The sequence below is a fragment of the Sus scrofa genome, chromosome 3 (genome assembly GCF_054392235.1).
Source record: "Sus scrofa isolate SSC_HxYL_T2T_F1_AM1 chromosome 3, Sscrofa_HxYL_maternal_Yorkshire_Landrace_v2.0, whole genome shotgun sequence".
NCBI lineage: Eukaryota > Metazoa > Chordata > Mammalia > Artiodactyla > Suidae > Sus > Sus scrofa.
Window position 1 is genome coordinate 55,663,269 of NC_139385.1, and position 26,824 is coordinate 55,690,092.

At 42.1% G+C, this 26,824-nt stretch overlaps 1 protein-coding gene across 2 annotated transcripts; it reads left to right on the forward strand.

The window, feature by feature from the left end:
* The first annotated feature begins 2,450 nt into the window (after positions 1-2,450).
* On the forward strand, positions 2,451-24,472 carry CKAP2L (cytoskeleton associated protein 2 like). 2 transcript variants are annotated; one of them, XM_085016040.1, is made up of 9 exons: positions 2,451-2,513; positions 4,155-4,242; positions 6,366-6,417; positions 7,557-8,800; positions 12,544-12,751; positions 17,060-17,215; positions 20,173-20,236; positions 21,598-21,787; positions 23,419-24,472. In XM_085016040.1, exons 4-9 carry the CDS (start codon positions 7,947-7,949, stop codon positions 23,642-23,644), a joined length of 1,698 nt encoding a protein of 565 aa, XP_084872166.1. In that variant the 5' UTR covers positions 2,451-2,513; positions 4,155-4,242; positions 6,366-6,417; positions 7,557-7,946; the 3' UTR covers positions 23,645-24,472. The 2 variants fall into 2 exon arrangements, with proteins under 2 accessions (XP_084872166.1, XP_020942679.2); XM_021087020.2 differs by having other exon boundaries at positions 4,155-4,221.
* The last annotated feature ends 2,352 nt before the right edge of the window (positions 24,473-26,824 follow it).

A 26,824-nucleotide genomic window follows, 5' to 3' on the forward strand; every position in this document is an offset into this window, starting at 1 on the left:
CAGAGTTTCTCTTTAGGAGGATGAAGTTCAGCAGACAGATGGTGTTGACCTGAAATAGACTGCCAGATTGTTCTCCCACAAGGACAAATTTATTCACATCAGCAGAGAATTGCAGTTTGGAGTCTGCAACTATGGCAAGCTGCATTCAGGTCAAGAGAAGAAAAAGCATTTATAGAGGGGGTTAAAGGAAGTTGGAAGGGCTATAATAAACAGAGGACCTGGCTTTTCATTTGCAGGTCCTTGCAGGGGAAGAGTCCTGAGGTCCAGCCCCAGCAGCCAGGGAGTGCCGAAGGAGAGGATGGGCTACACACAGCGCAGAAAGAACTGGAGCCAACTCCTCAGCTGCATGCTGCAGATGACCCAATTTATTAAATGAAAAGCATCAGTTTTTATACCATATCACAATCAGGTTTCGTGTAAGATTTGACATTAACATTTGATTTAAAGCCCTTTCTGTTCCCTCCACCTGAGATACAAAAAAAAGTTAGTTAAAACATGTTCCTTTCAACTTTAGATTTTCCTTCAAGATTACAAACTTAAAGTTTCACACTGTATTTTTCTTAAAAGGTCAACAACAGTAGCTATTCTATATTAAGAACAAAGCTCTAATAAGTAATAAACCATGATACCTAACATTCTTTAACTAAAGGCGTATGTAGTTAACAAAACACATGAAAGCCTTGGGCTCATGGCATTCTTAAAACTACGATTTATTTGGCGCCAGCAAGCTAAGCATTTAACCTATTGTGCTGATTTACGTAAGTTCCAAACCACCAATTTCAATAGAAAGGAGTATTATACCCAAAATTATCAAATGCCCCCACAAGGGATGAAAGTTACAGGTGACACTGTTATTTGATAAAAAATATATCTATTATAGAAAATAGCAATTTATAGGCCAAACAACATTTTTCCCAGCCCCAAACTTCTTTTTAAGTAAAGGGACTAAAATCATAAGTTTCCCCTGTATACTCTCACAAAATAGGTGCCATAAATTGTTACTCCAAAACAAAGGCTTTTTCCATTACATTGTTTAAATAACTTCACTCTGTTTTGGTTCAAGTGTTTTACGTACCCAGGGCAAATCTTTAGCTGTAAGAAAGCTGTGAATAGGAGATAGAAAAAGAAGGATAAACACAGAAAAATAGATTAACATATTTTTTAGGGGATATCATTTTTATTTTCCTGGAGCCGATGTCTTTCAAGGGATTGCTCTGCAATCCTTCTTCTTTCTTCAGCTTGTCTGTAGCTCTGCTAACCAGACAAGCCTCATGCAGGTGCCGACTGTGGCTTTGCTTTCTTTACTGGAGCAGCCTTATGGCTCCCGACAGAAAAGGAGTCTTTCTTATTTTTAGACTCTGCGGCAGTCTCAGAGTATGAGAACTCCACCTTCTGGTCTCCTTGATCTATTTGAGGCTCTTTCTTTCTTTTTTTTTTTTTTTTGTTTATTTTAATTTTTTATTATAGTTGATTTACAAGGTTCTGTTAATTTCTGCTGTACAGCAAAGGACTCAGTCATAGACATATATACATCCCTTTTCTCGTATTATCCTCCATCATGTCCCATCACAAGTGAATGAATATAGTTTCCTGTCCTACATAGCATGTATTCGAGGTTCTTATTTACTAATTTTTTACAGTGGTGACAGTTGTCCAGCATTTTAAATATGCTTAATGCCACTGAACTGTACGCTTAAAATTGGCTTAAATTGTAAATGTTATGTGTATCTTACCACGAGTAAAAACAAAAAAGGGGCCACTCTACAGTACTAAGCATTAAGAGAATTTAGCTTCAGGAAATGGGTAATATTAGAGGTGTATGCTGGTGAGGAACTGCCAAATTCATTAGATTTGGGCTTTATCTTATTCTTACGTGAACCCTACGATCCAAGAGAGCTAAGGATGCCTTGTTTTGTTTTGTTTGTTTATTTGTTTATTTATTTAGGGGGAGGGCTCACTGGGGGCACGTGGAAGTTCCCAGGCTAGGGGTTTCTATTCGGACCTATAGCTGCCGGCCACCACCACAGCGACAGCCACGCCAGGATCCTTAAACCACTGAGCAAGGCCAGGGATGGAACCCGCAACCATCATGGATACTAGTCGGGTTTGTTAGCGCTGAGCAACGACCAGAACTCCCTAATGGTGACTTGTGAATGCGGCCAATGGGCCACCCCAGCGGAAGACCCCAGCAGCTCTGTGTTAACTGACAGCAATCTCCCAGAAGCCTCATCTTTAAGGGGGGAGGGCTCCGCCTCCAGTCCAACCAGCCTCCTTCAATGTCAATGGCTGTACGTTCTTCCAATCAGAACGCTTTCCAAAGGCAGGGCCAACCGCAACGGGTCTATTTCCTTTTGGCCCGCCCTTCCTTGCTTCCGATTGGCGAGTTTCAAACCCACTGGCGCCAATGAGAGTGGGCGCACGCGCGGCGCGCCTGCCTTACCTCCAGGCGCGGCCTTTGAAGAAAAACTGTCACTGGAGAATCATGGTGCGGCCGGGACTTTCAGCCGCCGCTGGTAAGTATGACCTTGAGCTGCTGTGTCTTATGAGCGGGGACGAAGGGAAGCCCCCGAGTCTTTTCCGCGGAAGTGGGAAGGGTGGCTTGTCTGTCTGCCTCAGTCTCCCCGTGGGCGTTTCCGGTCCTGGGGGTGCTGCTCCGGGTCCAGGTCCCGCCCGGTGAGACGTCAGGGCCAAGGGCAGGGGAGGCTGTGCACGAGCCACATGCCTGCCAGGCGTCTTCCTAGTGACTCCCACAGCTGCTCTGCAAAAAGCTGTCATTGTCATTTCGTTTGGGTAAAGAACCTTACGCAAGGTCCACACCCTGTAGGAAGCCAGGCGCTCCCGCAGCCCAGATTTGGATCCTGGCGGAGCCGGGGTGTGGCCCGCGGGGCTGTGCCGCCCCGCCCAAGCTGTGACAGCTGTCAAGGCGGGTCCCAGCCCGACGTGGAGCCTTCTCGCGAGCCGGCGCGCCCTGGAAGCTGATGAGCTAAATCTGCACTGAGGCCGAGGGGTCCTGGGCCCCCGACCTCCTCGTTGTGCCTGAAGCCCTTTGCTGCCTTTCAAAATACTCCTGTTCAAATGCCTGCCACCGGCTCCAAAATGCATTGTTTTGTTAGTTTCGGAAGTAATGCCTGTTGGTTGTCTCCTAGGGCCTGGGCACTGTCCTAGGAACTTAAGCCAACAACCCTTAAAGATGAGCATTTCTGCCCGATTTTATAGGTTCAGCAGCAATTAGAAATCACAGAACTGGAATTCCAGCCTGACCGCCCAGCCTCCATCAGTCCTACTCTTCACAGCTGTCTCCTAAGGATGCATCACAACCACATTTCAGCACACAAGCCAACTCAGTTTAGACGAAGTTGTGTGATTTTGCACCCATATAGCCTTTAAAAAAAAAAAATCATTATTAACTTTAGCCTTTTTCAACCACCTACTCCCCTCACTCAGTCCCTGCCTCTGGACTCCCATAGTTCTGTCTTTAATCCCCTCTTATGACACCTAGATTTGGTTTTATATTGTAATTAGTGTTGTTTTATTTTATCTTCACTACTAGAGTGAAACTTTTTGAAGATGCAAATATTGACTTTTCATCCCCCTCACAGACGCCTTGCTTAAAAGGTCACTGTATGGATAGATATTTGCCATGAACTCCCTAATCTGGCCTATTTTGTCCCTAGTCCCAAAGGGAACCATGTAAGGGTTTGTGGGCAAAAGTCCCTATCAGAAGAAATTAATAAGACAAAGCCTGAACTTGCCAGCTCAGGTGGACCAGTAACCAAATTTCTTCATGCAAAACAAAGGCTGATGTGTTGTAGCTGAAAAGAGTGGCTAGGAAGAAGGGCTCTGGGGTTGGATAAAAACCTGCTTTCATATCTTGTCTTGGTGTATCATTTATTCTCTTTAAATTTCGGATTGTACTTCAAAGAGTTGTTGTGCAGATTAAAGGAAGTCCTGTAAGTGTGAAGAGTTTAGTATAGGACATGACACATAAATGATTGTGTGTTGACTTGGGGGCAAATTTTTAGTGCTGGTGACTTTGTAACATTATGGTCCAGAGCCAAAATCATTACAGAAAAGTGTCATCTTTTAGAATATAAATGAACTGGTTATAATCCCCAGCTCAAGTGCTGTTGTTTGTTTGCTTGCCTCTTTTGCAGAAGAGCGGCGGAAAAAGCTTCAGGAGTACCTAGCAGCCAAGGGGAAACTAAAGTGCCAAAACACCAAGTGAGTTTGTCTCCCAGTTACGTAAGTTCTATCACCCTGGTTGCTAATAGCAATTTAAAGCCTTTTCAAATCTTAACCCTTTTGTTTGCTGTCACCTCAGACCAGCATCAGGAGCCTATGATTGTTCAAAAAGGGCATTTTGGTGCAGGCATGACCAGAATGTTGGCAAAGATTTAAGCATTATTCTGTGACAGTCTCCAAAGGCAGAAAGAGAAGATCTACGATGTTACCTACAATGCCAGAAGCTGTTCCTGTCCCCGCATCCTTTCCTGGGGAAGTGATTCTTGTGAAGGCAGTGTTTGGCCAAGGAGTTGAATGACCCTGGTTCTGGTGCTTCTTTCTAAGGCAGGGCCGCCAGTTACAATGCCTCCTCAGTAGCTGCACACCCACTGCCTCCAGCTTCAGAGCTCTCTTTGTGCTTTCTCTTATCACTTACTCTTGAGGTGAACAGAATAGGACTGTTTCACTTATCTCTTCTGACAACATCCTGTCATCTTAATGGTGTTATTTATCTCACTTGCCTTAGCATGGATATGTTTCCTCCCCGTGTTGCTAAATTTTTATTTTGAAAATGAATTTTTACAAAGTTAGCTTTCACTTTTTGTTTTAGTTTCTTTTTACTTGGGGTTTTTACTCGACTCTTATTTCCTTAATTAAATAAACCTAATTCACTTATTCAACAAATATTTATTTAATACCTGCAGTGTATTGGTCACTCTTGGGTCTCTGCTCTCTCAGGGCTTACATTCAAGATGGGAGGAACCAACAACCAACAGCAAGTTCTGATCAAAGTTCCTTTCCTGTTAGTCTGGCAGTTATATTTGACCCATGGAGACTGAATCTTTTTTTTTTTTTTTTGGTCTTGAATCTTTTTAAATTCTCCTCTATTTTTCTGTCCTTCTTTTCCTGTTTTCAATCTAACTGGCTAAATTTCATATGTGCCCCAGTTTTTTTTTAATTGTATTGATTTTTTCCCCTGAAAATTCACTATTTGAAGGTACTTTAAAAACAAGCAATTTTTGGAGTTCCCGTCGTGGCGCAGTGGTTAACGAATCCAACTAGGAACCATGAGGTTGCGGGTTTGGTCCCTGCCCTTGCTCAGTGGGTTAACTATCCAGCTTTGCTGTGAGCTGTGGTGTAGGTTGCAGACGCGGCTCGGCATTGCTGTGGCTCTGGCGTAGGCTGGCAGCTACAGCTCCGATTTGACCCCTAGCCTGGGAACCTCCATATGCCACGGGAGCGGCCCAAGAAATAGCAACAACAACAAAAGACAAAAAAAAAAAAAAAACAAGCAATTTTTTTAAAAAAGAAAAAAAGAAGAAGAAGAAAAAGAGCTGTTTTGTGGTATAGTGGGTTAAGGATCTGGCATTGTCACTGCAGCAGCTCAGGTCCCTGCTGTGGTGCAGGTTCAATGGCCTTCTGTGTGCTGCAGACATGACCAAAAAATAAAATTAAATAAATAAATACAAGCAAGGTTGGGTTTTTGTTTTTGTTTTTTGTTTTTTGTTTTTGCTTTTTAGGTCCACACCCTTAGCATATGGAAGTTCCCAGGCTGGGGGCTCAAATCAGAGCTGCAGCTGCCGGCCTACACCACAGCCACAGCAATGCCAGATCCGAGCCAAGTCTGCAGCCTACCCCACAGCTCACCACAATGCTGGATCCCCCACCCACTGAGCAAGGCCAGGGATTGAACCCACATCCTCATGGATTCATTTCTGCTGCACCACAATGAGAACTCCCACAAGCAAGTTTTTTAAAGAAGCAGTTAATTATTTTATTTGGCATTGTGTCTCTAATGCCTGGCACATTGCAGCATTCAGGAAATGATGTTTGAATAAGTAAGAAAAGGTTATATGAAGAAAACACATATTTCGTTAATACTGTTAGGATATTACGTTTATGCATAGGACATCTCTGAAAGGATCACAGAAAAAAATGGGTAAGTGTGGCTGTGGTCTCCGAAGAATAGAATAATAGGTTGAAGGAAGGGATCATAAAGGGACATTATTGACTATAATTTTTAAATTTTTTACTATATATGGAAATACAAATGATTTGAAATTCTAATAGTTTTTAATCACCATAATTCCCAAACCTTGCTGATCCTTCTATACTAAGAATTCTTCTTATTTCATCTTTTATAGGCCTTATCTAAGAGCCAAGAATAATTGCCCAACTCTTCCACCTTCTAAATCTGTAAGTAGAAATTAGTCTTTTTAAAAATATCCTTTGGATGATTCACAATAAGAACAATAAAAAATGTTAGTGACCTAAAGATTGTGGTCTAATTCCTTCCCTCTTCGGTAAGCAGTAATAAGCACTCATGGAGACATCAGAGGATGATGTAAATGTTGGGCTCGAGGAGTAAGCCAGCACATGGGTACCATCCATCCATCTGCCTCTCACTCCTAACCTCCCCTGTTGTACCCATAGGCAACACCACACATGGGCAGACTATCCTAGTGTGGACATCTCTTTGCCCTTAATGCCAGGTGGTCCTAGTCACAGGCTTCCTTTACACCTTCACAAAGCTTGCATAGTTGCACATACAGACTTGCTACTAAGATGTGAGATGCTTATTGAGAGCGCTTCCAAAGTAGCTCAGGCGTCCCAGCATCTAGCGCCTATCCATACCCCGATCTCCAGGACAACACAAAGTCACTTGAGTGACACTGTGACCTTTACAAAGGCAGTGTTGTTTTTTAAAAGTTAGTGTAGCAGTACAAAGTTCTAGAAGGAAGTAAACATAAGTTTATTATGTATGTATGTATCTTTCCCAAGTTGCTAGAAGGATACCTCATTGGAACATAATGGGCATTCAGCAAGTACTTTTTTGATTGAGCCAATTTTTTTTTCTTTTTTTTTCTTTTTAGGGCCGCTCCTGCGGCATATGGAGGTTCCCAGACTAGGGGTCTAATCAGAGCTGTAGCCACTTGCCTACATCACAGCCAGAGCAACGGCAGATCTGAGCTGCATCTGCTACCTACACCACAGCTCACGGCAACACCGGATCCTTAACCACTGAGCAAGGCCAGGGATTGAACCCACAACTTCATGGTTAAACTAGTCGGATTCATTTCCACTGCGCCACAACAGGAACTCCCAAATTTATTTTTTAAACAGCAATTTTTGTGTGTTCATTGCATCTCTGCTTAATTCTATCACACTAAAAGATTCCAATATATTTGATAGGAACTCAGGTTATAAAAATCATCTGTTAGACTTTATTGTCTCAGAATTCAATTTCCTTAAATTATAAATAAAAAAACTTTCTTTTAAAAATAGTGGACTATTGTTATGAATTTTCTTTTTTAAATCTTTCTTTGTCTTTTTAGACTATTAGACCCCAAAAGGATGTCACCAACCATGATGCTTTGCCTGCCAAAGCTGCAAGACCCATCAGCAGTAAACTTCAGTCCAGACCTGCCAATATCACAGAGTCCCAGAGGCCAAAGCTGGAGCCACCCAAACTTCTGGGCAAAAGGCTGACTGCAGGATGTGTTTCTTCCAACCCAACCTGTAAGCCTTCCAGGAGCAGTCAACAGCAGCATGCATTCAGATCATCTACTACTGGAGAACTGTCAAGAAAAACCGTGCAGCTGCTTAACACACAGGAATTAAAAACTACAAAGCAGCAGGTAACAGATCAAGGAATTGCTAAATATACAGACTCTGTGGACAATACCCAGGTTGAAAATGAATCCTCGGATAGCTGTCTGAAAGAGATGAACAAAGAGAACTTGCCCCAAACCTTACCAGACTCAGAGAGGAAGCCAGATCCTGAATTAAGGACTTTAAGTAAGCCAGAAGCTAATCAAAGCAAGAGAAGTTTAGTTCCTACTAAACAATCCCTGGGCAAAAGGTCAGTGAATAGTGCTGTTCTGAAAGAAAGAGCTAATAAACAATTTGTTGGAAAAACACAAATCAGGATTCCCCCAGTGACATCACAGCAACACTGTAGAAGAGCAGATCTTTCAAGACCAGAGGGGAAGACCCCAAAAACAGTTCCCTCTCACTATGTTCAGACACTTAATAGGACTCAAGCATCAAAGAAACTGATGGCTAAGGACATAAAGAATATGAAGGTTAATAGGGGTAAATACGAAAGGCCAAACGAAACTAAGTTACAGTCATGCCCCATGACTGAACAGAAGGAAAAACCTAACAAACCCAGAACATACCCCAGTGTGCTTCAAGGATGCAACAACAGACATCCAAACATTAAGCAAGATCATAAACCCACTCAAGCTTGTGTTAGACCTCGGACATCGTATGTACTGCAAAAATCAAAAACTGTAAACCAAAGGCCTAATTTGACACTTGGCAGGTTTAATTCAGTTGTTCCAAGCACCCCTAGCATAAAAGCAAATGGAACTAATGGAAATAAATACAACAACAGCTGTCAACAAAAAACATGGACTTTGGACTCCAAATCGAAAAGGGCGCTTCCCCAGAACTGCTTTCTAAACAAGACAGCTCCCAGAATTCAAGCTGGTGGCACAACTATAAATGGAAGAAGAGTCCCAAATGGGACCCAACCTAATCCAAATGTTAAGAAGACCACAGCAGAGGATAGAAGGTACTTTACTTTAATTCCAAAATTTTGCAAATTAAGATAATGAGGCAAATTGACCATCAGTAATGCTAAAGTCAGGAAATAGGCCAGAGATAATGACTCCTGAGTGATTTTTAGCTGTAACCCTGAAAAAAAGATCTGAAACAAATATAACAAATGGTAAGACTTAATAGAGCTGAATGGTACATGCGTGTGTTACAGATTATTTTCTGTATGCTTGAAATAATTTATTCTTTAAAAAGAAATTGAGACAGAATGGTTGAATAAGCAGTAGGGATTGTGGATGTAGACTACTCATTCCCCTTCAGGGACTGAAGAGCAACAGAAGAGGCAGGGAGTGAACTTACATAGCTAGGAAGTGGGAAGACAGCACTTCCTTGTCAAGCCGACTAGTGCGTAAAACCAGAAAAGTTATCCAGGAGGAAGGAACAGGAAACTGCCATGAGTCTGAGCAGGCCAACTTTTGGGAAGGAAGCTAAGGCAGAGAGGAGTAATCAGTTCACATACAGAGTTCGAAGGTTAGAAATCAGGATCACAGGCTGCTGGGATAAATAGTAACATACGTGATGCTTGAAACGGAGCCAAAGGACTTCATACACTTTCCACACAGCACCAGACCTGGTCTCATGATGTGAACCTCCCGGGAGACGCAGCTATATACTCCTGCTTGTAGTAGAAAAAGAGGCGATTCCTGGCAAGGGGGGAAAGGACCATGTAAAATCAGGTGTTAGCTAAAAGGTATAGCAGGGGGAAGTCAGTGCAAGATTTATTCTCAGACTACATTCTTGAACAAGACTGACAAGCTCTCTGTCCTCCTGAAGAGCCAGAAGATAAACAATTCAGGGTGATGTGATTGAGAGAGTGAGGCTGGGATGACTTCTTTAGATAGGAAGTCAGGGGAGGTACTTTCAGCAGTGACATCTAGTCTAGGAAAAGGACAGTGACAAGAAGGATGAGTCTTACGATGCAAAGGCCTTCAACTGATGGACGAGAAGATAAGGGTCCCTACCCTGGAGCTCGAGGTCTAGGCCAGATAAGAGACAATGAATCATAAGGCAGTTGGATTATGGTTGGGCCATGTTTGGTGACAGAAGTCTATGAAAAGGGACAGATCACTCTCAGTCCTCGAATGTTCCTTCAGCACCTCATGTGACAGACACTGGGGGATATAGTGGTCAACACACTGCCCCAGCCTGCTCTGGTGGGACGCTTTTTCATATATATACATACTCATAGAAAGTACTAGAATAATAAAGCCATGACATTCAGATCCTGGGAATAAGTTGGCTTTAGAAAAGGCACGTTCCCTCTTCATTTATGATTAGAAGAAAGTCCAAGGAGATAAGTAGAATGACAACGACAAAGGGGAAACATGCCAATGGCTCCACTTCTATCATGAAGCAGGTATTTAGAGTGAAGGTAAAGGGGAAAAAGTTGGGACTGAAATAAACACCATACACTCTGTGCTTGGGGCTCTAGGGAGAAACAAGAGGGTTAGTCGCTATTGATTTTCCAGAAGAAGCAAAACTATAAAGCCAGCGAACAGATCAGTGATTGCTGGGAGCTGGGCGCCGGTGGGAAGGTTGAGCACCAAGAAATGGGAATTTTTGAGGGTGTTATATCTCGACTGCAGTAATAGTCACATGATTTCATGCACTTGTCAAAACTCAGAGAACTGTACACCAAAAAAAGGCGAATTTTACTGTATGTTATCAAATACGTGTGTATTCCAGATGCTGTGCTAGGGACAACAAGGTGTCTGTCTTCATAGACTTCATTCCAGTGGAGAAGATAGAAAATCAACAGGTTGATTAAATATGATAGAAAATTACAGAAAATTACCTCTTCAAGGAGGTATCATTTGAGCAAGGAATTGAAGACTGATGATTCAAGGCCCTGAGACAGGAATGAGCTTGGGTCAAGTAAGTGAAAGGAGGCCAGAGCTCCAGGAGGGCAAGGGAGTGAGAGGGACAGTGATGTGATGTGAGGTTGGGGAAGTAGCAGGAGCCATATTGCCCTGCACCTCCCAGCTGAGGAGAGCATTTTGAATTTTATTCCAAGAGCCATGGGAAGTTCCTGGCAGTGACTCCGGTTTATCTTGCCATTTTCAAGATCACTCTAGCTGCTGTGCACAGATTGAATTTGAAAAGGGTTAGAGCAGAAACAAGGCAATGAGTTAGGAGGCTGCTACAGCATTTCAGGCAAAAGATGATAGTGATCTGGACTTGAGTGTGGTAGTGGAGACGGAGGCAATGCTGACTGTACAATGGTGTGTCCTATGTAGGGGAAGAAAGGGCTGCTCAAGACAATTTCTAGTGTCAGGCCCTAGCAGCTGGGTAGATTGGTGTAGTATTTGCCAATGTAAGGGAAAGCTATTTGGGAAAAGACTTGGAGATGAAAATCAAGAGCCTTGTTTTGGACAATATTAAATTTGAAATGCCTTCCAGACATCAAATAAAAGATATCAGCTAGGCAGTGGGTTTTATAAGTTGGGAGCACTAGAGGCAGATCAGGGCTGAAATGTACATCTGTGAGTCCTAAACAAATTGTAATTTTAAAAAGCTAAGAAAAAATAAAAGGAGTTCCCATTATGGCTTAGTGGGTTAAGAACCTAACTAGTATCCATGAGGATGCGGGTTCAATCCCTGGCCTCACTCAGTGGGTTAGGAATCCGGTGTTGCCATGAGTTGTGTAGTTTGCAGATGTGGCTTGGCTCTGGTGTTACCGCAGCTCTGATTCAACCCCAAACCTGAGAATTTCCATATGCAGCCCTAAAGCTTAAGGAGCCTCCATTTGAACACTTGTGTCCTCATGTCTTGGTGCCTCTCTCAACCGTTGGCTGTTGATAGCTCAAAAACAAGAGTGAAGAGTATGAACCATGTGGGGAGAGCAAGGACTAGGACTTGGTACCATCAGAGACTAGATACTTAAGGAAAGAGCCCTAAAATTATTACTCCTGCCAGGGGAAGAGGGGGTCATGTGTGGTCAGAAAGAGGGCTAAGAAACTGGGCGAAGTGGGTCACTTTGAGTGGCCAAAACCCTACTGAGGGCAGAATAGTACAGGTTTTTTGGGGGGTTTTTGTTTTGTTTTGTGTCTTTTCCAGGGACACACCTGTGGCATATGGAGGTTCCCAGGCTAGGGGTCGAATCGGAGCTGTAGCTGCTGGCCTACACCACAGCCACAGCAACTCGGGATCCGAGCTGCATCTGCAACCTACACCACAGCTCGCGGAAACACCAGATTCTTAACCCACTGAGCAAGGCCAGGGATCAAACCCACAACCTCATGGTTCCTAGTCGGATTCGTTAACTGCTGAGCCACAACGGGAACTCCACAGAATAATACAGGTTTAATTGGTCTAGCTGAGTGGCAGTTGGAAAGCTTACAGTAAGAAAGGGAGTGCTGAGTTAGTGACCGCAGAGATGGAGGGGTGTCTTAGGAAAGCTATTGTCAGAGGTTGCATACAAGTAAAATAAAAATTTTCAGGCAAAAATATTGAAGAATAATCAGGAATTTAAGGAATTTGAAGATTGAGATGCTAACCACTGTAATCCTAGTAATCTGCCTTCTGAAGGGTAGAGGCAACCAGTGCTGCCAGTACTGACTGGTAAATTGTTTTTAATTCCTTTCTCCTGACTTTATAGTTGAAGGTGTTTCATGATAATCTATGCATATCATCTTTAGAGGCTTATCTATGTGCCAAGAAAAACCCCTAAAACCATTCCCCCCTTTAATTACATAACAGGAAACAATTGGAAGAATGGCAGAAATCTAAGGGGAAAATCTATAAACGGCCTCCTATGGAGCTTAAAACCAAAAGAAAAATTATAGAGGAAATGAATATTTCATTCTGGAAGAGTATGGAAAAAGAAGAGGAGGAAAAGAAAGCACAGCTTGAACTGTCCAATAAAATCAACAACACTCTGACAGAGTGCCTGCAGCTCATCGAAGGGGTGAGTGAAACAGTTAAGTTCACAAAGCTCTGCCTAGTCTTAGAGTTTTAAACATTTTTCCTAAATAGAGTATGGGGGAGATAACCTCTGTCTAAGCAGATATTTAGCTCCTCTTTTTAATGTAGAAGAATGACAGTGATAATAATGACCTGACGTGTACTGAAGTAATGGCGCTTGTATGCCAGGCACTTTAATTTTATTATCTCATAAAGTATCATAACTATTACTACACCCACTTTTTTTTTTCTTTTTAGGGCCGCACCTGCGGCATATGGAGGTTCCCAGGCTAGGGGTCCAATCGGAGCTGTAGCTGCTGGCCTGCACCACAGCCACGGCAACACCAGATCCTTAACCCACTGAGCAAGGCCACGGATCGAACCTGCATCCTCATGGATGCTAGTCAGATTCATTAACCACTGAGCCACGATGGGAACTCCTACACCCACTTTACAAAAGACACTGAGGCACAGAGAAGTTGGGAAATAAACCCACGCAGTCTGGATCCAGAGGAAACTGAAAAGGAATTTTGCCTTCATGTATCAAGGTCCAAAGAGTAAACACTTGACCTTTGGATATGAAGCTGAAGTCGAATGGCAAGCTCCCATGTAAAAGTAGATTATCCTAAAGACTCTTGGTAGCTATAAATGGCATCTAAATTGTATCTTGGACTTTGCAGATAAGGATAAAGTAAATAGTAAGTAAGGAGAATGATCCTTAGGAGGTTCCTTGAAGGAATAGTATATTAATTTAAAAATTGCATGGACTTTATTATTATTAATAAAAATAATTGGATACTAAGGTCCTTGCCTGAAGCAAACTCAATTTGTTGGTAGTCTTGGACATCAACTTGGACATCAAAAAAAAGGAAACCTTTAGAATTCCTGTCGTGGCTCAGGGGTAACGAACCCAACTAGGATCCGTGAGAATGTGGGTTCAATCCCTGGACTCACTCAGTGGGTCAAGGACCCAGCGCTGCCATGAGCTGTGGTGTAGGTCACAGACTGGGCTTGGATCCTGCATTGCTGTGGCTGTGGTGTAGGCTGGCAGCTATAGACCCAATTTGACCCCTGGCCTAGGAACTTCCATATGCCACAGGTGTGGCCCTAAAAAAAGGAAACCTTCGGATTAGGTCTACTCTGAGCAGTTTTTTTCGTATGATTCAGTTAAACATTAACTACTACTCTTGTATGTGCTTGCTCTTTCTTTTGTTTTCATTGTGTTAAAAAAATACATGAATGCATTTTTTTATTAAAGACATTTCAAACAATACAAATAAATCACTTCCAGGACATACACACATGTGCGTGCACACACAACTTATGAGTACCAGGCTTTTCCTTGGAGGTTACCGCAATTGCCCATTATCATTCCAGACAGTTTTTAATGCATGTATGTAACAGTGTAGGTATGTAGAAAAATGGGTATATGGTTTTGTGAGTTGCAGTTATTTCACATTTTTATGTATGTTCTTTGGTTGTCTTGCGTTTTTCTAGTGTCAGTGTTATGCTGCCTTTGTCAAATGAGTTGGCTATTTTCCTTTTTTCTTCTACTCTGAAAATAGTTTATTTGCAGATGAGATTCACGAGAATTATTTGGTTCTTTGAAGGTTTGGTAGGAACTTGCCTATAAAGTCATCGGGACTTTGGAGGATAATTTTGCATATATTTTTAAAATTTTTTCTGTGGCCATTGGTCTATTAGGTTTTGTATTTCCGTGATTTACGGAATCCCAATAGATTTATAGAATTCCACAAAACAAAGCTGAGCAGAGACCATAACTTAATAAATAACTGACATGTTCCTGTTCGTTTTTAAATAGTTTGAAATTTCCATTTTGAGTTCTCAAAAGTTTTCTTAGAGAGTATCTTTTAACTTAAAGAGATGTAGTTGGTTTTACTAGTTTTGTATTTCTGTCAACTTTTACTTTCCATCTTGGTACACCTGCTTTGTTGTTCTTCCAATTTGCTAAAAATCTTTTTCTGTCCCTTTATTTTTAAAAGTATCTCTCATATGAATACACGCAGTTGAATTTCTTTTGCCATATCTGGAACTCTCTACTTTTAAAAAAGCACATTTAGCCCATACACATTTATTGTAATTACACATATATTTAACTTTATCTCTGCCATTCTATTTTGTGACTCAATTTATATGAATCATTTAGGGGTTTATTTTAACTCATCTCTTTGATCCAGTTTTATTTATTCCATAAAGAAACCAGGTACATTGAAATCACAAAAGAAAGTGGTAAGTGTGTGTTCAGACATAGTATGCAAGTTATATATCATATTCTTCTTGCAATTACTTTCATTTCAAGTCTTCCACTTGAATTCTAAAGATTGTTCACTAGTAACTTTATGGGTTTTGAATGATAAACTTTCTGAGTTCTGCTGCTTATAAAAATGTTGTTATTTTACCTTCATGCTGGATCCACACGTTAGCTGGGGGAAATTTCTAAATTCAAATGGTTTTTCCTGGAAATTTTAAAATTTCTGTTTCATTTTCTCTCTTGCCTCTGGAATTGTTGGTTTATTAAAGTCTCATGTCAGGGGTTCCCACTGTGGCACAACAGGATCCAATGTGTCGCTGGAGCCCTGGGACGCAGGTTCAATCCCCAGCCCAGCAGAGTGGGTTAAGGATCCTGCATTGCCACAGCTGCAGCGTAGGTCAACCTGATGCCTGGCCCGGGAACTCCATATGCTACAGGACAGCCAAAAAAATAAGTCTCATGTCAATCTAATTCTCATTCCTCAGTAAGTAATCCTTTTTTTTTCCCTCATGGGAAGCACTTGAGATTTTCTTTTTATCCTTGGTTTTCTAAGTATGGTTCTTTTTTCATTCATCTTGCTTGGCTCTCTCTGAGGACCTTTCAGTCTGAATACTTGTTTCTTTGTTCAGTCCTTGGAAATTTTCTTCTACAGCTGCTTTGAATGTGTGTTCAGCTTTGTTCTTTCTCTTTTTCTTTCTAGAAATTCCCTTGGATAGATATTGGAATCCTTGAGTAATAGATGGATCCTCCAGAACTCTTAGCTTTTCTTTCATACTCTTCATGTCTTTGTTATATCGCACTGGGTTCTAGAAGAATTCCACAGCTGAATATTCAGCTCACTGATTTGTTCCTCTGCAGTGTCCATGCCCTTTGTGCTGCTCTTCTATTGATCCTTTTGCATAACATCCCTATTGGTTTTATGATAGCATTAGTCTCATCACTCTGAAGATATCAACTGCAGTACTCTTAAAATTTATTCCTCTTTGCTCCCTCACTGTTTGCTCCAGGGTTTATTTTTCCGGTTGAGTTTTAGGCCTCTTTCAGGTAGTCTTGGCTTTTCAAACATGAGTAATTCTTGACTGTGACCTGACCCTCATGTCTGTACCACCTTGGGAGGAATAAGAGGCTGGCTGAGTGCTTCAGTACCTGGGATTCTGGGCATGGTGTCTCCTATGTTCTTTCTGGGTCCATGTCACTGCCCTGCTCTTGGTACAAGCCAGAAGGGATCAAATCAATCAAGCCATTTTAAGATTCCTTTTTGTGGGATTTAACCCTGTTTATATATACCTACATGGATCATCAACACACACACACAGCTTTATGTTCCTTGCATACCTATTCAATCCTTCCTACTTCTATTAGAGTCAAATAGAAATTCTGATCACCATTCAGTGTTCGCCTTATTATGAATATGTAAGAAATATATGAATGTTGATTACTCTAGGGTTTTGTTTGGTTTAGTTTTGGTTTTGTATAAAAATATAGAACATGTTTCTTACTTTCAACTGTGATAATTATTTTTCATTTGATCTCTTAACTCTTAAAACTTAATGAACAGCAAAAAAAAAATTATGATCGGCATCAAAACTCATTGAAATATTCTTTTTTTTTTCTTTTTGGCCACACTCACAGCATGTGGAAGTTCTCAGGGCAAGGATCAAACACATGCCATGGCACTGACAATGCCAGATCCTTAACTCATTGATGCATAAGGGAACTCTGACATGTACTTCTTATTTATTTTGGGTGGGGGGGTTGTTCTTTTTCCTTTTTTTTCTAACTCAATGAGTTTATCATCACAACTCAGTTTTTCAACATTTCCATCCCAAACCCCCAGCCCATCCCTCCCCCCAAAAATGTACTTTTTAAATGAATGCATTTTATTATATATAAACTGTACTTCAGTAAAGTGGAATGTTTTTTTATTCAAAAAAATACTGTATAGACTAATTTCTGCATATCTGCTGTGATAAATAGTAGGACATGTGAGAATAACAACAAAACATAATAATTACCTCTAGGTATCTTTCTTTTTTCCAGGGTGTACGTTCTAATGAAATATCTGCCATATTGTCCAGTATTCCTGAGGCTGAAAAATTTGCTAAATTCTGGATCTGCAAAGCAAAGTTGTTGGCAAATAAAGGCACCTTTGATGTTATTGGGCTGTACGAAGAGGCCATTAGAAATGGGGCCACAGTAAGTATCTGTGTGGGTGGGTGCCTTCTTAAAAATTCTCTTTCATGTGAGTTCTCTGTTATTTGCAAAATGGGAGTTATATAATGTAATGTTAAAAGTTCTGAGAGTTCCCATTGTGGCCCAGTAGTAACAAATCCAACCAGTGTCCATGAGGATAAGGGTTCGATCCCTGGCCTCACTTAGTAGATTAAGGATCCAGCGTTGCCGTGAGCTGTGGTGTAGGTTGTAGACTCAGCTTGGATCCTGCGTTGCTGTGGCTGTGACGTAGGCTGGCAGCTGAGGCTCCAATTCAACCCCTAGCCTGGGAATTTCCATATGCTGTGGCCCTAAAAAGCCAAAAAAAAAAAAAAAAAAAAAAAGTTCTAATTCACAAGAGTTCCCCTTGTGGCTCAGCGTAATGAATCCGACTGGTATCCATGAGGCCTGGGGTTTGATCTCTGACCTCTCTCAGTGGGTTGAGGATCTAGCATTGCTGTGAGCTGTGGTGTAGGTCAGCAGCTACAGCTATGATTTGACCCCTAGCCTGGGAACTTTCATATTTATCAAATAAATAAATAAATAAATGTTCTAATTCACTTCATAAAGTTATACATGAAATATGAAATACAATATGTTCTTTATGAACATTTTGATTAAAATATTTATTTTGTAGAAAACAATGTTACGTGTAAGCCAATAGGATCACTCTCTTGCCAAGAGACTGTCTCACTTTACTTTCATTGTAGAAGTCTACACTTATGGAAAATAGCAGTATAGGAAATTATAATGTAACATCAATATCCAGTACTTAGAAAGTCATATCTCACCATAAAGAACCTGAAAATATATGAAGCCCAACATATCAATATCCATAAATCAATAACTCAGAGCCATCACATGAAATAAGTTTTAATTCTAAAACCTAGCAAAACCACTGACTCTTGGAGTTCCCGTCGTGACGCAGTGGTTAACGAATCCGACTAGGAACCATGAGGTTGCGGGTTCGGTCCCTGCCCTTGCTCAGTGGGTCAAGGTTCCGGCGTTGCCGTGAGCTGTGGTGTAGGTCACAGACGCGGCTCGGATCCTGCGTTGCTGTGGCTCTGGCGTAGGCTGGCAGCTACAGCTCCGATTCGACCTCTAGCCCGGGAACCTCCATATGCCTCAGGAGCGGCCCAAGAAATGGCAAAAAGACAAAAAAAAAAAAAAAAAAAAAAAAAAAACACTGACTCTATATATCGTTTTTTTAACAAAGCCTGTGTCAAATAGTTTTATAACTCTTTTCCCTTTAATATCACTTTCCATGTTATCAGATAGTCTACCTAACCTTTTTCCATGGTTGTTCAAAACAGTTGTACATGGACATAGTTTAAACAAATAGTTTGATATGCTTTGTTCCATAAGGCCTCGGTTTCCCTCTCCTCCCATTTCCTGCTTCTCAGAGCAAACTGAGTATTTTGTTACCTTGATAGTTTCAAATAACATGAGAGGAGGCTTTACCCCAGGGCCATCTGGCTGAAGAATCCTCAATATCAATGTCTTCAGGTCTTTCCTTTAAGACTGGTCAGATTCTCTGAAGAGAGCTCATCTGACCTCCTTCCTGGGAACTAGAAACTAGGCTACCAGTGTTACAGAGAGGAGAACTGGGGAGCTTGACCTTCAGCATGGAAACTTCCATCTATCCCTTTTTTCAGTAAGCACTCCCACCCTCAGTCGTGCATGCTCTCCCCCAGAGACTTGGAGGGTACATGCCCGGTTTTCTGCCAGGACAAAGGTGGGCAGGGCCCAGTTCCAGGCTGCGTGGAATTCAAGGATGCAGGGTATATTGGGAGACCTGGCTGCCTTTTGATAGACATTCAAGAGTCCTCCTGATTTTCACCCCAGCATCCACTCCCGAGCCTTCCAGAGACTCTGGGGTGGAATCAGATTGTTTCTTAGCCACACTGCTGGCTCAGAACTTGATGTTTAAGTTGGCCAAACTGGTTACCTCTTCCTTCTATATTCTAGCTTCCAAAATTTTGTTGCTATTTCTTCTGTTTGTGGGTTTTGCCTCCTTGTAATCCCTTTATTAACATTTCAGTAGAGTTTCAAGAGGGATTAGAAATAAATGTGTATTCAATTTATCATCTTTAACTAGAAGCCTGTAAAATATAAAATATACCTGATGAATGTTTTATACAATTAAGACTCTTCGCAATGTATTCTATACATTTATTCCTATTTCCTTAAGCTTACATACAGCATTTCAGATTTTGTAAAAATGTGTAGATCGTTCTGCTTTTATCCTCTATTGTCCGGTTACATTGGTTATTTATTTGATGCAGGGTCCCAGGTCAGGAAGACCAGCCTCAGAATGTTAAATTCCTAGGAGAACGTACAATTCATTTATGAGGTTCTGCTTCATGGCATGGTTTACATACTTTAAAAAAGAAGCCCATCTCAGATAATTTTATCAGAAAAACTAAAGGTTATTTTGGGGTGATGGGATTATGGGTTACTTCCCTTATTAAGTTTGACCTCTTGTTCAGTTTTCTGTAATGAGATATGTGACTTTTATGATGAAAACAAAAATTCAGTTAAGACAACACTAAAAACATATGCCAAGTCTTTTGGCATAAACGGCTAGCTTTACACCTTTGAGTGAGAATCTTTATGCAGGAAAATGTCTTCAATGGGATCATATAAGTCAATAAGAAAATTAACTTGATTTAGAGAAAGAGTATTATAGATAACTTTCCATAAATATATCTCTTCATTAAAGTTAAGCATGCCAGCGTTTAACCAATATTTTCTTTGTTCCTTCACTTTTCCTGTAAAGCTAAAACTAAAAGCTTTTAAATGTTATTTATAGTTAGACAGAAGAGAAAAAAGAAAGCATTTTTTATATAAAAAGTCTATCTCGTTAAAAATATCATAAGTTACTTAGATAATTTTTTTCCATGAATGTTTTTAATGCTGTTCATATATTTTCTTCCTTCCAGCCAATACAAGAATTGCGGGAAGTTGTTCTTAGTATCTTGCAAGATCCAAACAGAACCACAGAAGGTATTGCTATTTTGTTTTTGTTTTTGTTTTTCTATTTTGTATTTAAATTCATTCCCTCCATCCACTCAAGTAAAAGTCATTAAGAAACACATAGCAGGAAAACAAAGAATTATAAGTCCCCTGAAATGCCTCTCACTTCTTGGTTTCCATGCCCTGGCCCTTCCAGCCTTGATCATTAGCTGATGTATTTCTGCTCAACACCAAACAAAGCTTTTCACCAGAGCAGCCTGGACTAGGGTGTCTTGCTTCCCTGGAGAGAAGGTGAGAGAAGACAGAAGCGACTGAGACAAATGGGAGAAATGCTTTGGTCTAAGTTACCTGTTTCATCATAACTAACAAGCCCACCAACACTTAGGCATCCAAATTTATGCTATACCTTTAAACAATAGCCATCTCGGGAATCGTCTCACGTAGCTAACCATGGCTGTCATTGGTCAGACCCTTTAGACCTTGTCTATGAAAATACTATGCCAAATACACTGAGTGACACATTTATATAGTTGCTTATAATATTTGTTATATGAATGGAAAGAAACAGCAAGCTACCTTGAAAAAATGAAATGAATTATTTTCATGATCTTACAAAGTGACAAATCTTTTTCCTTTAAGAGTAGATTGAACTTTGGGGGACAGCCAAGTCATGTGGCATTACAGCTAACTAACCCTTTACTTTTGAGAATAAGGTCATAGAGTGGTACTCTTACTGAGAATGATATTTGTTTGTAATACATGGCAGTGTTCTTCAAAGGGCTAAAAAGAGGAGACAGGAATCCTTGCCTTTCCCACCTCTTGGCCCCTTTTGGCCTCTCTTGGGGTCTCAGCCTCCAGCCATAGTATCTGCTTGTCCCAGTCTAATTTCCTTCCCTTCATTCTAGTTGTTGTGGTTGGACTATTTTAACACCAGACCTTTCTTCACCTGCTGTCCCAGGTGACAGTCGTAAGGTCATCTCTGGGGAGGGAGGGGTCAAGTGAGTTAACCCTACGAAGTCAGGAAAATTTATACAAGGTGTGATGTAAGGGTAGGAGGCCAATGGTTAGTCACTAAGGGACCTCCCTTGAGTGCAAATTAGCGATTGAGGATGAGCTCAGGATGTTGAATGTGTATCAAGAATCCATTCTCACAGGCCCAGAGGCTGTCTGGAGGGCTGGTTAGGAGGATGACCTGATGGAGCAGGGTACTACTCTAGGGCAGGAAAAACTAGTTATAAGTCCCCTTCCAAATCAATTACTCTTTATTTAGTATATGGGATCCATGAAGATCACTGGGAAATCTTTGTATATATTGCTTTTTACATTTTATTGATTTTTTTTTTTAGCTTGTGTATTAAATCTTACTTTTCATTTTAACCTTGTATACACAGGAATTACCTCTAACTCTTTAATTGCTGAAACTAATAGAACATCAATAGATGAGCTGGCAGAGAAAACGGAATCTGGAAAGTCTTGTCTTTCCCCAAAAGAGGGGGAACAGGTTACAGCCACACCTCAGATCACCACATCAGAACAGGCTCCTCATCCTGGTATCAAATTACAGATCGCGCCCATCCCTAGGTAAGCCGACTCTAAAGCAGGCTTTGTGTTCACAAGTCTGATTCAAGTCTAGTCCTCAGCTTCTTCTCCGCAGATCCAGGATACCAGCAGACTGATGAAAGCTTGTGCCTCGTGCAGCGAGGCCTAGGTGATCTAATCCATCTTTGGTGTTGCAGGAAGGAGCTGAGGGGGAGGGGAGGGGCGGAACCAAGTGCCAGGAAGATCTGTGTCCTTTCTCTGTACACACACCCCCTTCAAGGAGCCCTGAGAGTCAGGAGGGCTGTGCCCTCTGCACCCTCCGTTGTCCTGCACTCACCAAGCCCCCCTGCCTTTCCTGCAGGTCCCCCGGGGGTAGGGGTGGGGACGCTGCACTCACTGCCCCGCCAGGGCAGCCTCTGGAGCTATGGGAAGAAGGGGCGGTAAACAGCCCAGTAAGAACAGGGAGGGCAGTCAGGGACGTACTAGTTAGAGGCTGCTCATAACATCAGAAGTGTTTGGTTCTTAAACAAGTGCAGATTTCAGGCAGAATCCATAGATTTAAGGAACCATGTCAGGGCATCAATGTCATTAGAAAATACATTAGTATAACATCAATCTCTGTTCATGAACTTGAAAGGAAAATTCCAAACAAAGCACCAGGACCGCAGTTTTGTGTCTTTGTTTCCTGGAACACACAGCTGGGCCACTCCAGTCTAGAATCCTCTCTCAGCCATGTCCTTCCACCACTATAGTCAGCTCACGGGTGGATGAGGCAAGCAGTTGATGTGAAAACTTCCTCTTGCTGGCTCTGGAATTTATCATGAGGGTTTTCAGCAGACTGGCCACTAGCTTTGTTGGGCTAATGTCCTCAGTGGTTTTGTGAGGTGTGGCCAGGATTCACTACGTGGACAGATCTCTGCAACTTGTCCTCCAAGCTGCTTACTATTGGAATGATTAAAGTTTACCAAGAAGATGCCTAGTTTGTTCCAGTTTCAATTTGTGGTCTACCATCTTTTTTTTTTTTTTTTTTTAATGGCCTTGCCTGTGGCATATGGAAGTTCCCAGGCCAGGGGTCAGATCAGAGCTGCAGCTGCCAGCCTATACCACAGCCACAGCAATGCTGGATCCCAGCCGCATCTGCAATCTACACCACAACCCACGGAACACCGGATTCTTAACCCACTGAACAAGGCCAGGGATCTAACTTGCATCCTCACGGAGCCAAGGTCAGGTTCTTAACCTGCTGGGCCACAACAGGAACTCCTTGGTCTACCATCTTAAAAAGGTGTTTTTTAAATAATTTACTTTCAAAGCTTAGAATTCATTAGTCCAACTTCATTTGGTGTTAGGCCCACGTTCCCCAAAACCTATCAACTCTTTGAATAAACACACCAACTGCTGAGTAGTTGACTTGGAATAAAAACCACACTTAAACTTCATCAGTTAAATCCCTATGCTGACACCCTCTGAGAGCAGGTGGACACCACCCTCTTCATGCTGACAGTCAGGGAAAGGCCGTTTTAGGACGAGGGCTGCTCCAAACACACCTCTGGTCTCAGCCTACAGTGAAACGTCTCTTGTGCTTTATCACGGAATACGAAAAAATTAAGAACAGCAAGTAGAATTTCAGAAGAAGTTATAAGATTCTGAATGCCTCTCTCATTGTGTCTCAGAATGGGTGGAATGCCGGAAGTGCAAGACATGAAGCTCATCACCCCTGTGCGGCGTTCGGCAAGGATCGAGCGAGCTGTGTCCCGCTACCCAGAAATGCTACAGGAGCACGACTTAGTGGTGGCTTCACTCAATGAGCTCTTGGAAGTGGAAGAGACAGACTGTTTTATATTCCGCAAAAATGAGGCTTTGCCTGTAACATTGGGGTTTCCAACCCTTGAATCATAATTTCTTGATTCATTTTTGGCTGCACCCACAGCATACGGAAGTTCCAAGGCCAGGGATGGAACCCACAGCACAGCAGTGACCCAAGCTGCAGCAGCAACAATGCCAAATCCTTAACCCACTGAGCCACCAGGGAACTCCTGGTGCTTTGCTTTTTTTTTTTTTTTTTTTTAAGAAATTTCAGAACTTGCATGAGATGAGAAATGCACTTATCCAGGTGACCTGGAAGAAACTGTCTAATGGAGGGGCATTGTGGTGCAGACTAGGGGCTCCCAGTACCTCATTCACTTAATTTTCAGGAATTAATTCACTGGGCTTACTCTCAAATTTTCTATCCCCACAGGAAAGTTTGCTTTATTTGTTTAAGACTGTAGTTTACCAAAGTTTCACAGCATACAGCAATTTGAAACTGTTGAAAATTAATTTCCCCCACAAATATGGTAAAAATATCAGAGGGTCATTTCTGCAAAATGATAGCCTCTCCTTCCCGCATCCACCTTAGCAGAGAAGGCCCATCCTCCCAGCGTGAAAGAACGGAGCTGAGAAACCAGCCTTCCCCATTGCGAGGGATGTGACAGACCCTCTGGTCCATTGCAGATGAGTTTATGCCAGCTGTGCCTTTGCTTGGAGATCACAAATGACTTTTATGTGTGATTGTTCACTTCCCCACAGATTCCTGGAGATGAGGGGTAACCCCTGTCTGGTCCCTGTCTGAGCTTTTCTAATGAAACACGATACTGAATGGGGGTGCTCATCAAGCTTTTGTCATTCAAACCCAACTCTGCATTCGTTCTTCAGAAGTCCTTCAAATAAAAACAAAAGGGAGCCGCAGAGGGGTGGAGAGGACCCTTGCCTCTTCACATTTTGCTCTGCTAGGGGACACCTGGCCTGAGAAGAAGACACCCCAGGCCCAGGGGCTCGAATGGGTTGCCTTTCTTTCCTCCTGGGCAACTGCTTTTGGAAAGGTCAAATCAGAATCATTCTGTAAATATGTATAGAAAAACCTATGTATTTTAAATTTTAGTTTTCTTAATATTTATGTATTAACTTTTAAAAAATTAACTTGTGTTCATTCCTGCTTATTCATTTATCTTATTTATTACAGAAAACAGTGATGGTGGCCTGGCTAGAGAATTAGGGGTTTGTCCGGGGAAACACCAACAGGTTGTCCCTGGAGGCCTCGCAGAAAGCACTCATTACTCTAGAGAACTCACCTCCATCTGACCACCAGCTTCACTCAGGACTTGAATTTTCCCTTTGTGAGGAAGGTAGTTCTACCTCTCTAAGTCAGACTGATAAAAACGAGACTCATAACTGAGCCATAAAACCACAATGCTAATAGACTCACTTGCCATGAGAAATAGATGGTCACCACAACCAAAATGCAGGAATCCACATGGCCAGCCCTTTCCTTCCTTAGACTCACTTGACCTGTGAAGCTGAATTCCTAGGAGTTTGCCTAGAAATCCCAGGATCTGAAGTTCCCATCATGGCTCAACAATAACGACTGGTATCCATGAGGGCTCAGGTTCAATCCCTGGCATCGCTCAGTGGGTTAACCATCTGGCGTTGCCGTGAGCTCTGGTGTAGTTCGCAGATGCAGCTCAGATCTGGGTTGCTATGGCTGTGGTGCAGGCCAGCAGCTGCAGTTCGGATTCAACCCCTAGCCTGGGAACTTCCATGTGCCGTGGGTGCAGCCCTAAAAAAAAAAAAAAAAGAAAGAAAGGACTCACAGAATCTGAAAATGTGACTTCAAGAAATCAAATATTCAAAATCACCAGGCTGAGTCTGAAGCAAGCCCCTCCCTGAGCCCTCCCTCCCTCGACTTGGATGGGTCTGCACTGCTGCCCTTTGTTCACCTGCCTTTTCTCTGGCTTCACAGGGTTCATCCTTGCCACCCAATGCCCATCCCCCCACCCAGACCTGGGGATCAGGTGATTTTACACACCCTCCTCAGAGCCACTGTCTCAGTATTACAGTTCAGTTCTCAAAGAGCAACATCATTTTCTTTGTTTCCAGTTCCTTGCAAGAAGTCTCACAGTACCGCCCTGGGTACTAATGATGCAGGTTGAACTATTGGCATCTGATAATGCATAGTTTTCAAACTGACCAAGTGGAGATTTTAAACAGCCTGATTAGACTAAATAGCCTCTTCAGCATATAAAAAGATGTAGGTAATAACAACAGCAGCAGAAAACTGCACCCTAACTCTGGAGCTCCTTGTAGATTCGTGATAACCCTCTTGCTTAGTAAACAGCTGTTCTAGAAACTGGGAGTAGGAGGGAGGGACGGAGGGAAGGAAAGAAGGCAGGCCTTTAATCACTTGGGAGGAAGAGTCATAGGGAATTGTAATAGAGATACAGATCTTGGCAGAAATCAAGTCTAAAGTTGTTTAGGGACAGCTTCTTGGAAGAGAAGAGGATAAGCAAGTTTTAAAGAAAGACAAACAAGGATGGTTGTATACTGGCATCCCTGTGCAGAATGACCATGAACCAGAAGACTGGGAGAGGAGGCGGGACACTTGACATTTATCACTGTTTACTAGGTACCAGGTGCTCATGCTATAAAAGACATCTGCTGTGCCTACCTGGCATGTAGTCCTTCTAGTAAGAGCATCCTAATTTCCTTCCCACCACCTTCTCCCACTGGTCTGTAGCTTAAGATGAATGGACTCCACCCACATGAGCATGTGACCCAGGTCTGGCCAAGCAGAGCCCAGTATCTCTTAAGCCAGTGGCATTGATTGGACAAGGGGGTTTCTGTCTCAGTCAAAACCAATTTCCTAGGTTTCTGCTGGTAGGAGACTTTTTTCTGGTAGAGTTGCTGAAAAGATAAGGCAGAAATCTTAAACCCTCTCATAACCATGCAGAAAAACCAACTATAGAACATCATGGGATAAGCCTGAGAGCTGAAGAGAGTAAGGTTACATCCAGTGACATCGCCTGATCCCCTGGCTAAAGGCTGGAGCCAGTCAAGCCCCACACTTTTCAATGATACGGGACAATAAGATTCCCTTATTCTTAAGCCAGTTTCCTTTAGGTTTCATCAGTTGCTGGGGGAAAATCCTGACTAGTACACACAACAGGGTAGGAAACTCCTATTTGTTTCGTGCTTGCTGGGGCCACCCCCCATGGGTGTTATCTCATTACATTCTCACAATAGCCCTATGCCCTAGGCATAGAA

Excerpts from the sequence above, each read along its gene's own strand:
- CKAP2L (XM_021087020.2), top strand. The coding sequence starts at position 2,483 with ATGGTGCGGCCGGGACTTTCAGCCGCCGCTG. Across the intron at positions 17,216-20,172 it reads CCATTAGAAATGGGGCCACA|CCAATACAAGAATTGCGGGA; the intron begins GTAAGTATCTGT and ends TCTTCCTTCCAG. Across the intron at positions 21,788-23,418 it reads CAGATCGCGCCCATCCCTAG|AATGGGTGGAATGCCGGAAG; the intron begins GTAAGCCGACTC and ends ATTGTGTCTCAG.